Source organism: Octopus bimaculoides, chromosome 20 (assembly GCF_001194135.2).
Source record: "Octopus bimaculoides isolate UCB-OBI-ISO-001 chromosome 20, ASM119413v2, whole genome shotgun sequence".
Taxonomy (NCBI): Eukaryota; Metazoa; Mollusca; class Cephalopoda; order Octopoda; family Octopodidae; genus Octopus; species Octopus bimaculoides.
Window position 1 is genome coordinate 29378061 of NC_069000.1, and position 12633 is coordinate 29390693.

The window sequence follows — 12633 nt, forward strand, 5'->3', positions numbered from 1 at the left end:
GGAGAGAGAGAGAGAGAGAGAGTGAGAGAGAGATATATATATAGAGAGAGCAGAGGTCTGGTGTCTCACTTGTTTTTTCTCTGTAACCTCGCCTCTCTCTCACAGATGTCTTTTCTCTAGAGAGAAAAAGAGGTAGTGAGAGAGAGAGAGAGAGAGAGAGAGGAAAAAGATAGTGAGAGAGATAGACATAGAGAGCGACATGTAGATAGAGGGAAAGCAGAGGTCCAGCAGTGACTTCAAAGTAATAAATGTAATGTATAAACTTAGAGAAAGTTGGAGGTGGATTGAGTGATAGGTGGAGTATTTTTTCATTCTGTAAAAAGCATAACAGTGAAGTGACAGTACGTGGATTGCTAGAAATAGAAGCCAATACACCACCAACTCCTCTCTTGCCATTCCATTTTCAGAAAATAAGTGCACAGTTATCTGCAGAATGGTCAAATTGATTTAAATGACATGGAAAAACCTGAAATATTATCAATTTTATTTAGTGTTTCCAGCAGTCAATGTACAAACAAACTTTGCTTTTTATAAGGATGTAGATGAAGAATGGTATTATCTGTGTATGTGTGGGTATTGTAGGAAGTGACTCTGATGCATAAGCACACCAAATTTGATGGAGTGTGGGTCTATAAACTTTGGATGGGTCTTTAGAGGAGGGAGAGAGACTTTGTCTAGTCCAAAGAATGTTGAATGTTGTACTGTCAGTAGTGAATGACACATGAAAATAGGTTTCCTGTAGAGCAAGTTTTATGATGGGCAAAAGAAAGGAGAGACTGAGATTTAATGTGTTCTGGAAAGGCTGTAATTAATGGCTGTCTAAATAATGTTAGAAATGAGTGTTATATGAAGGTGGCTGAAAAGTTCATAGGTTGACTATGAAGGAGTGATGCTAGATCTATGAAATCTTGCATGTATTGATTACAGCTCTTCTTATTAATAACTGCATCTAACTGTTCAAAGAAGACTTCAAAAAGTAACTAGTTGTGAATTCTGTTGGAAATGGACAAAATTTGGTATTGTGGTGTTATCAAGTACCTGCAGAAAAAGGTTTTAACTTCCAAGGACATTCATACTGATATGGTTGCTACATTAGGGGATGATGCTCCAGTTCTATCAACAGTCCAAAAGTGGGTGGCTGAATTTAGGAGGGGAAGGGAGAGTCTTATAGATGTCCTAATGTTTAGACGTCCACTGAAGAAAACATTGTGTTCACCACATGCCAGTGGATGATAGGAGATTGATGGTAAATCAAAGCGCTAATGCTATTCATATGTTCCTTTAGAGAGTTGTGAATATTCTGCACAATGAACTTGGAATGAATATGGTTTCTGCTCAGTGGGTGCCATGGTCTTCTGACACGTGATCAAAAGCACACCAAGCTGACCACATCATGTGGAAATCTGATACTGTGTGAGACAGATCCAGTTGGTTTCCTTGAACGTTTCCTAACCCAGGATGAGTGTTGGATTCATCACTTTGAGCCAGAGACAAACAGACAATCCATGCAGTGGAAACACCCCCACCTCATTTACTGGTTACAATGATAAAGATTTTTAACATTACCTTTTGAGGAAGGGTACAGAACAGTTGGTTAAACCTATCAGCATTATATTTCATCAATCTTAGATAGTGTGTGGCCTAGTAGTTAGAGGGTTGCACTCATGACAGCCAGATCATGGGTTCACTTCCAGGATTGAGAATTGCTCTAGTGCTGTGTAGGGACCAGCATGTCAAAAAATAAATCCAAAGTGTGTGTCATAAAAGGCAACTAAAAACCATCGCCACTGACTACCCAAACAGACCCATGGGTTAGAGGTGTCATCCATCAGGAGTAGAGAATCACCAACAGATGGTGGATGCAGAGATTTGCTGTTACAGCACATGCCCCTATATTCCTTCTCCTCCTCCTCATACTACTACTACTAGAAGGATAAACAACAGAGATGACTTCAGATTTGAACTCAAGAATATAAAGAGTTGTTGAATTCCCTCCTAACATTTCTTTAATAGTAGTTAGGCCACACAGGATAAGACAGGCTTCCTGGTCATTCAACCTATTAAAAGATAGCAGCTACATCTCTCTCAAATCATGCCCTCCTATCACTGAAAACAAAAGGGAGGTACCATCTATATTCAAACGAAATTCTGTCTGTCTGGGATCCCTGTATCTCAGTCTACATTTGCTCTACATAGACATATTATACCTTTTTGGAATCAGGATGATCTCAAGATTAAAAATCTGCACTTCAATTGGTTCTTGAACATCCAACACTGGGATCTGATTTAAAAGCATTTGGGTTGCTGTTTCGAGCAGGTAAAGTGACTGTGAGAGGTACAAGAGTTACCTCCCTTAGTTTTGCTAAAGGAATTTAGTGGTTCTTTTATCTTTTTCAGCCATGAGACTGCAGCCACGCTGGGGTACTGCCTTGAAGAATTTAATCGAACAAATTGACACCAGTTCTTTCTTTTTTATGCCTCGTACATTTTTATTGGTCTCTTTTACTGAATCACTAAGTTACATGAATGTAAACACAGCAACACCAGTTATCAAGAGGTGGTGGTGGGGGGCCAAATACAGACACAAAGTCACAATACATATATACATACACACACACATATATATGTATATATATATATATATATATATATATATATATATATATATATATATATACATATCTTCTATTCAAATTTCAAAAGATCTCCAAAAATTTGCAAAGTTACAAGTTTTTCATTTAAACTGAATTTAAAGTAATACTATATTGGTAAGGTACCAATAAATGCTTTATTATTATCACTCTCTTTGGTTTTGGGCCAGTGGCCCAATTAGCCCTCCACAGGATATACTATGCCTGAAAAAAAAAGGGGATGGTCATGATTGGAATGCCTTTGATCACAGGTCTGCTCCACATGGACTAAACAACAACTGAGTTATTTTTCTTTTTGTCAAACTATGAAGAAGATATTGTACATGAGTAGGACCAACTGCTTTAACTTAGCAATAACAAACACATGAATGACCCTTTATGTAGTCACTCAATTTGTTAGAAACAGCAGCCAAATCACTCATAAACCACACTCTATTTTAGGAAGAAAAGTACATATACTGGATACTACTGTCCTAGATAACCCAAATGATGTAAATAGCATAACTGGAACACCATCAGCACTGACCTTGGGTTAAATGATAAAAGCTGTAGAAACTTACCTAACGATACTAAAAGTGATGCAGCTTCACGTTCATCCAGTTTGCTTGTCGTAATCCGTTCTTGGTCGTATTCACTATCATGTGAAGTTTCTTCCCATTCAATTTGACCATCCTTTAGCTCCCCTTTTCTATGTCCGGGATATGGCACTGATGATCGCATAGTTTTCCCTTTTAAGGAGAGATGCCGAGAGCAGTAACCCCGTCTCTGAGATTCCTTTGTGCAACCATCTTTAGAACACAGACGGCGCCATTGTTTACCATTGAATTTTTTACGGACCCCACTTTTCTCATTGGAAACGACATCCCCTTTCTTGTACTTGCTAATAGGATTTGGTGACCTTGGCGTACTTGCTCGACTGCTATCACCGGACTGAGCACGACATCGTACCTCATCCTTCTTTTTAAAAGCTGGCTTGCTACGATCCTTACCATTTTGAGAAGAAGCCCCAGGTGTTGCACTCCCACATCTTGGAGTACTCATGCCAGAGGAATCAAAATAGACATTTTCATTTTTAAGTTCATCCTCAGACGTATCTGGTCGTTCAAAGCTGGTCTGCTTCTCAAAAGTTGGAGTAGGGCTGCTGGAGCAAATAGACAACGAGGTGGGATTTACAGTTGGTTGAATATAAACAGAGTTTGGAGTTTGTACAGGGCTCATCACTTGATTAGACATTTGAAACATCTGGTTTTGCTCACCACAGTCCTCTAAATCTTCCCACCATGGAGGCCGTAGAAGTCGGATGTTTGCTCGAGTCGTCCACAACATTTGAGAACTTTTCAATTTAATCTGGAACGAAACTGGATTCACTTTCCGATCTATCACCTTAGCTTCAATAAAGACATTTTCTTCAGAGTCAATTCGAACACACACATCTGCCCCAAGCTGTACACTGTTGCCCATTGGACTGTGGTCACAGATTACCTTGTTGCAGTCACTATCAAAAACAAAGTAGATTTTCGTTTCAGTTTCACCATCAAATAGCACCCCAACTTGTCTGTCTGTAGCATTCTTTATAACACCTGGCTTATAAACATTCTCTCTCCAGGCTAACACTCTTTGATTGTTCCAATCTCTTAAATTAATTGGGGGTGCATTCTGTGTAAGTGTTGGAGACATCAATTTGAAAGGCGAGGGTAGCGGACTGGAAGTGTCCGTTTCTGTAGCTTTTCTCTTTTTAGGGGGTTTAGCAATAACTTTTTTCTGGCTTTCCTCAACTGCTGGCATCTTCTGACCATTCGGTGTACGACCTATTGATTGATTATCAACGTAGGGCATTTCCTCAGAGTCTGCAGGAGTTGGGCTGCACTTGCGAAGAGCACGACCCACTTTCATATTATTATTGACCTTCACTAAGCGTTTGTTTGCAGAAGCAACCAAAGAAGGTGTGGCAGGGTCAGTGGGATACTTCGCTGTTATCTTGCGAGAGATCTTCTTATTTTGTCCATCTGTACTCTCGTCATCATTGGATTTCATCTGAGTTAACTCCTGACTCTCAGGTGTCAGTGCTATTTTCCGTCGGGACTTATTGCGGCCCGGGGGCGACACACGACTACGGCGACTTTTGCTCTCATTTCTTCGGTTCATTATGCCTGCAAAATAAGAAAAACCTTTCATTAAAATTTAACAAACACAATACATTTATATTTCACAAAAATATGGCTATAGCAAAGAGTTTAGAGTTATTTGGTCATCATAAAGGAGTGATCGAAACTGTTAAGGTTTGGACAGACTACTTTACTGTGATTTGTTCATCAACATTCCCTAGTTCAATACCCAAATGAATCAATGTGGCCTTTCATTTTCCATATCGTACAATACTCCATTTAGTAATATGTATTTACTAAAGTATCTTTTCTGTTCTTTCAGCTATTAGAAAACACTTTCTACCTCATAATAAATACCACAAAATATTCAACAAACATACAATAAAATTCTGCTATTCCATAAAGCCTAGCTTAGGGGATATTATATCTTCCTTAAATTATAAAAAAACTTAATAACATTAATAATAATTATTATCCTAGTAATAATCACAATAATCATAACAATATCAATACAACTTCTAATCCAAATATTACTATTACTTCTTTTACTATATATGTGTGTATGCGTGTGGATATGTACATTTATATGTACATATGTGTGTGTGTGTGGGGGGGGGGGGCAAACAGAAGAAATAGGCACGCAACACATTTCGTAGGAGTTACATGTAGTATTATTGTTTTAAGCAGTTCAATTGGGCTGTGTGACTGGGCTTCTTGCTCAGTAATTTGAGCCGGAATGGGCTAAATTTCTGTGGGAGGTCTGTGAAGATTTGGGTCACATGGAGCGGAGTCAGGCTATTTTAAATAGTAGTGTATGTATGTATAAATGAGTATGTAAATATGAGTGTGGGTATATATATATATATATATATATATATATATATATATATATATATATATATATAGATAGATAGATATAGATATATATACATATATATACATATGTGTCTATATATATGTATAAGTGCGAAAATATAGACAACTAAAGCATGCAGAGTAAAGCCACTTGGCAAAGATTGACCTTGAAATCTGTTGTGCATGTGCACTAAGTTTTAATATTCTCGCTCACTTCTGCTGTTTACAGCAGTGCTTGGAAGGAAGGTGTGTAGCATGTGATTATCGCATTGACCATGACAAAGAAAGTTGTCATGGCAATGCCTACTCAGATGCCTATGCAAAGTTGCAGAAAGTGCATGGAGAAGAGTGTATGAGCCGCACACAAGTATATAACTGGTTCAGATGTTTCCAAGATGGCTGAAAAAATGTTGATATTGACAAACATTCTGGGAGACCCACAACCAGCAGAACTGAGAAAAACATCACAGATGTGTGTGCATCTGTGAGAGGAAATCAACGAATCACCATCCGTGAGTTATCAGAGGATGTGCAGATTAGTTACAGTCCAGTTCAGTCCATTATCACTGAAGGTTTGGGCATGAGACGCATGTCTGCCAAGTTTGTGCCAAAACTACTTTCAGCTGACCAGAAAAACACTTGGGTTTCAGTTGCACAAAATCTCCTTGATTGTGTCAAGAACGAAGAAAACTTAACCTGGAATCCGGCAGCTGGAAGTGCCCCAAAGGAGCTTGCACATGTCTGTGTATTTTCGCATGCTGACAATGTAGACAGGCGTGTGACCAAACAGTAATAGAATGTCGCATATTCAGCCAGAAAAATCGAGCCGAAATAAGCTTATCCATGGCCACAATGCCTGGGTGTGATAGCGAGTGCAAGGTTTAAAAATAGGACGACGATAATGCTTGGGGCCCAGGGCCCAGGGTGACCCGGTGGAAACATCACAAAGAATGATGGAAGAGGTAGGTGCTTGAATTTGCAACAGGAAAACTGTGGTGAAGTCACGTCCAAAGAGTCCAAGGAAGGTTGATTTGCAGCCATAGTGATCAGATCAATTGAGGCAAGAGACGACAAAGAACAAACTGGGAGGTGAGACAGGGCATCTGCAAGAATGTTGTTTGTGCCCACAATGTGGTGAATGTCACAGGTGAACTGCGAGATATAATTCAAGTGCCTGGTCTCTCTGGGTCAGTTTTGGTAAACTGCAAAACGTTAAGGGTTTATGTTTGGTGAAAACTGTGAACTCCCTACCCTCGAGAAGGTGAGCAAAGTTCTTCACTGCAAGATAAATAGCTAGAAGTTCTTTACTGAAAATGCTGTAATGCAATTCAGCAGGTTTCAACTGGCAAGAAAAGAAAGCCAGTGGTTGAGTTTGTCCATTTACAGTTTGCTGCAACACAGCACCCAAAGCTAAATCAGAAGCGTCAACTGCTAGAGACAGACTGGTGTCAAGAGCAGGATGAGCCAAAAAGGATGCATTGGCTAGCTTGGTCTTGGCCTTTTCGAAAGCTTGCAAAGCAGTAGGAGACAATGAAATATTAGCATTTTTAGTCGGCTGTCCTTTTAAAAGCTGGGTCAAAGGAGACAACTTTGCCACAGTTGTCTATAGAAATTTATTAGACCCAGAAATGTTTTTAACTGTTTTAAAGACACAGGAGGAGACAAACGCTTCATGGTCTCAACTTTAGAACGAAGTGGGTGAATGCGAGCAGGATTAGTGAATGTATACTGTCGAGGCCAAATGCTAACACTGGCTCCTGTGTCTACCATAAAAGACTTTGAAGATTTTGCGCCTCGGACGAAGAATGTACAGTGAGGATTTTCAATGGAGGAGATGACTGACGTGCACAGGGTCTCCCTGGCTAGTTTTCCGCCAGGGTGTAAGAGCAAGTATGTATACAATGATGAGCTTGATCCTTGAACTGTTTGTGGTACCAGCAAACTGGAGGGGCTGGCAGGGCAAGGTCACGTGAAGAACACTGTCTGGGTGGGTTTCTTGAACGAGACCATGAAGAAGTAAAAGAAGAGCGATCCCTAAAGAGGCATGAAACTTGCTCAGTGTTTCAAGAGTGTGAAGCAATTTTGTTAGCCATGTAGGCATTCCACTATCAAGACGTCAAAGACTAGAGCACTCTCTTGGTAACCAACATTAGTTTTATATCTATTTATATTCAATAAGGAACTCAGCTGAAGATGTCATTATACAACTACATAACATTTAATACATATGGAAATCAATATTTCAGCACTGAATAGACAAAGATGTTATATAGATATTATTGCCATGGCAGCACCTGTATACATGTTTTACAAAGCAGTGACAAGAAGGAGCACGTGTGTATGTAAGTTACCAAGGAGAGAGATAGAAGAGTTTATCAACTACTGAGATTATGTGGGCTATTGCAAGGATGGATTTGGATTATTGGGTGTGCAAACAGTTTGAGGGTTTCAGGGTAAGCAGAATGTGAATTTACAAAAATTAAATGTATTCAAGATTCTAAAGGGTTTTAATCGGACTGTTGAGTAGATGATAAAAAAAGCAGCTCATTCCCACATGATTTGATGCTTGCTCTAAATAGTTAACTGAACCGAAACAATATAAAATTAAATGTGTTGCTCTAATACACAACCCCCATACAATAACCATCTCTTAGGCCTCATTAATCACTTCAGTTCTCTGGAATTCCATCCAGTACATTTTTCCATGAACTGTTTAAGAGGAGAATTAATGTCAATTTCACCATTTTAAGAGTAGTTGTGAAGTAATTTTTGAGGCCAATCCAATAAAAACAAAACATCCTAAACCTGCCATAAATTTAAACTCAGGCCCTATTAAATTAATAGACCAATACCTTATCCACCCAACCACAAATGTAAGTTACCAGGACAGCAGGTATTTATGCATGCAGCATTACAGTTGAGAGATGGGCAGTTACTGCAACAACATACAAATGTTCCAGTTTATAACATCCATCTTCCTGTACTACCTGACATAAAACATTGTGTAGTCTTAGTTGTCTATAAGATACTTTATAGCAGGCATGGCAACTTTTTTTCTTACAATAGCCCTTATGTGATACTGCTCAACATTATTTGGGCCAACAATATTTTAACAAACACTATGTACTATTTTACACAAAACAAATCAACAAGTGTTTTAAAACCATTTTCCAAGCAAACTTAGTGGTTATCCTGGCATGCCCCATGATATTCTTCTCAATTTTGCCCTATTCTTTACATCCACACTCACAATCCTTCTTGCCATCATTTCCCCTTCCATTATCTTCAGCCATGTCTTCCTAGGTTTTACCTTCCCTCTAATTCTTTCTATGTTCTTTTCTATCACTACTCTCACCCAGTCACCTTTACCCTTCCTCACTACATGACCCAGCCATCTCTCATTTCTTTTCACAGCATTCATTTCTGGTTCTATTCTTTTTTGCAATTCCCTGTTTGTCTTCCTTTCACTCACAACAATATTCCACTTATTCACTAAAACCATTCTCATTTCTGTTCTTTTCAGCTGTCTCTGGTGCTCTATGTTTCCTACCTGTGTCTCACTCACACACATGCACCAAGCAGCTTTCCATTCAGCAACACTCACTTCCTCATTAGCAAATCACTTGCTTCTCAGAACTACTTCCATGAACAATATCATACTCTTGCACTGTTGCTAAGTTCCCTTTTCCCATACAACATGTGTCCAAGATAACAAAATCTTTCCACACCTTTTATCTTCACACCATTTTCAAAATCTGGTTCAAAATTTCCCTGATCTACAACTCCCTCCACATACAAACGTTATACTTAAGTGTAGCTGCCATATTAGTTACTAAACATCTCATAGTATTACTTTTTGATGAACACACCCATCACATATTGTACCTTCAATATAATCTACTCCATTTTTCCCCTGTGAATTGTACCTGGTGACTTCTCTGCTCTTTGTACCTCACTACAAATTTTACCATTTGCTATTACCATCATACATTCCTTCCATTTATTCATCCATAATCTACTCTTTACACCAGATCATCTGCATACAGCAATTCCCATAGTAAACTCCTTTATACTTCAAGCCAGCACTTCCATCATAATTGTAAATAATAGTGATGCACTTCATCCCTGATGCACTTCATCCTTCAAATCAAGAATGTAGAACAACAATAATAATAATAATAATAAATGTGAGGAGCAGTGGAGCCAGAGGCCTCTGCATGGACAGTATATACTTCAAAGTCAAAATGCTGATGTAGACCAAGCAACAACCCATCAGTGGCTGAGAAGTCCAGACTGAAAACAGAAACTGAAGGTTTCATATTGGCGGCACAAGATCAAAGCTTGCTTACCAAAAACTACCAGGCTAACATTCTTCAAAATGGTTCTGACCCTATATGCAGATTCTGCAACACATCTGACGAAACAAAAGACCATCTTGTCTCAAGATGTCTTGTGCTGACACCAAACGAATACAAAAATCATCACAATAGAATAGGACAGTATTTACATTGGAAAATATGCTAACACTACAAAATCAGTACTCCTGCTTACTGGTATGAACATCATCCTGAGACAGTCATTGAAGGTAAAAATGTTACTATTCTCTGAGATTTTCCAGTCAATACCGACAGAACGATCCAGGCTAATCAACCAGACGTAAATATTAAGGACTGGGAAGAAAATACTTATAGGCTAATAGATGTCAGTGTTCCCACTGATAAAAATATATCAGTAAAGGAATTTGACAAATTAAGTTAATATAAGGACCTGGAAATTGAAATACAAAAGATGTGGCATCTTAAAGCGAGATTTGTTCCTGTTATTGTAGGTGCTCTAGGTATGATAAAAAAGGGATGTGAGAAACATCTAGATATCATTCAAGGAGAACTATGTCTCAGAGAAATCCAAAAGATTGTGCTGACAAGTACTGCCCACATCCTTAGAAAAACTCTATCAATTTAAACGTCTGTGTTGTATTACATAAAGATATTTCGTTACTGCCCCTGCCACTTCCCCTCCCTAAGATTTCAGTCATACTGTAACATCTATTATCCTTCACTCACCCTAGGGCGCTGGGTGTGTCTCAGCAAATGATTGTAATAAATATGCAAATTGAAAGTAAATAATAATAATAAATACTCTGCTGCAGTACCAGGCAGTGGCTCTCACGGCTTCTGATCTTAACTGATTGGAAGTGTTACTATATACATTGTTTCGTTTTGGTATAAAAGATGGGCTACAGCAGATATTCTGCTCAATACCATAGATTTGCTTGTCAGTTGCTTGACATTAACCACTTGAGCATGTCCCTTGGTTGACGATATGTGCATCTCTGATCACGAGCAGAAGTAGTGGGGTAGCATCGTAGCCATGTGTTGAGAGGAATTCTTTGGGGTTTGAATAATTCACCTTTGGAGACATGAGTGTTTTGTTTATCATCCTCAAACAACCCTTATTTAGGGACCTTTTGAGTGGGATGAGCTACTCGACCTGACAAAAATTCTAACTGAGCCTCACCTGCAAGGTCATGTGCTGTTTATCTTGATATGAGATCACCAGGTTGCACACATATGTTTGTGATGCATGTGCCTGGTGTACCCTTATCAGACGGGTAGTCATGATGGGTACACTGGGCTTCGTATATTTGACCCCAGTGTCACTTTGATGCACTGTTCTCTCACTCAATAATAATAGAAATTTGGGGGGAGGGGACTAATCGATTACATTGACCCCAGTGTTTCACTGGTACTTAATTTATTGACCCTGAAAGGATGAAAGTTGACCGTGGCAGAATTTTAACTCAAAACGTAAGGATGTATGCAAAACGTAAGCATTTTGCCTGGTGTGCTAACAATTCTGCCAGCTTTTCATCTTAATAATAATAATAATAATAATAATAATAATAATAATAATAATAATAATTCTTTTGGAATTACATGGCCAATTTATGCAACAAACTGAGAAGGTTGGAAGTAAAGGACACTGGCTTTAGCTGATAGATGGAAGCATGAAATGAAAGACTGAAGCACTAAGTATAGCTGCTCAGAAATAAGCTATTAGACAAAGATCAACAAAATTCAGAGAGACAACACATGTAGAATCTGCAGGAAAGGAGATGAAAGTATCAATAATCTCTAAAGAGAGTGTAGTAAGCGAGCACAAAAATAGTATAAGAGCAGGGAAGATTGTGTAGGTAAAATAGTGCATTGGAATGTTAACCAGGGGTGGCTTTGAAATAACAGGAAAGTAGTATGAACATGGACCAGAGGCCATGACAGAGAATGAGAATTACAGGATTAAATGGGTCTTCCTCAGAAAGACTGATCACACTACTGAAGCAAGAAGACCAGATATGATTATAAAGAACAAAATAAACAGTGTAAGATCATACACTTTGCAATTCCATATGGTAACAGAGACGATACCTAAGAAATTGAAAAAAAAACTGAGAAATATCCAGAGAGCTGAAGAGACTGTGGAAAACTAAGACAACAATTATTTCTGAGGTAATCAGTGCACTTGGCACAACACCCAAAATGCTACCTAAAAAACTGAAAGTTATTGGAATTGAGGCTTGCACTGTCAACCTGTAAAATACCATCCAATATTTTAGTAGTGAGACATGGCTATGGTTACAGAAAGGAATGCTGAAAAGGGAGACAGAAAGTTAGTTAGTAGCTGCACAATATCAAGTATTAAGGACTAATTGGATAAAAGCCAAGGTAGACAAAAACCAAGTAGATTCCCAATGTAAGTTATGCAAATCAAAAGAGGAAAGCATTACTCATATAGTCAGTGAATGTAGCATGCTGGCACAGAAAGAATACAAGACATGACAACCTAGGGAGAGTAATCCACTGGGAGTTATGTAGAAAGTTGACCTTGGCTGAATTTAAACTTAGAATATAAAGACAGACAAAGTACATTTTGCCTAGTGTGCTAATGATTCTACCAGCTTACTGCCATAACAACAATAATAATAATTCTTTCTACTATAGGTACAAGGCCTGAAATTTTGAGGG

General features: G+C 38.6%; 1 protein-coding gene across 1 annotated transcript in view; it reads right to left on the reverse strand.

Moving 5' to 3' along the window:
* Nucleotides 1-12633, reverse strand: part of LOC106878424 (protein capicua homolog) — a 93287-nt gene that overhangs the window by 59400 nt on the left and 21254 nt on the right. The window contains exon 2 of the mRNA XM_052975061.1: nt 3212-4801. Coding sequence (XP_052831021.1) covers nt 3212-4796 — 1585 coding nt within the window. The 5' untranslated portion in view covers nt 4797-4801. The remainder of the gene's footprint in view (nt 1-3211; nt 4802-12633) is intronic.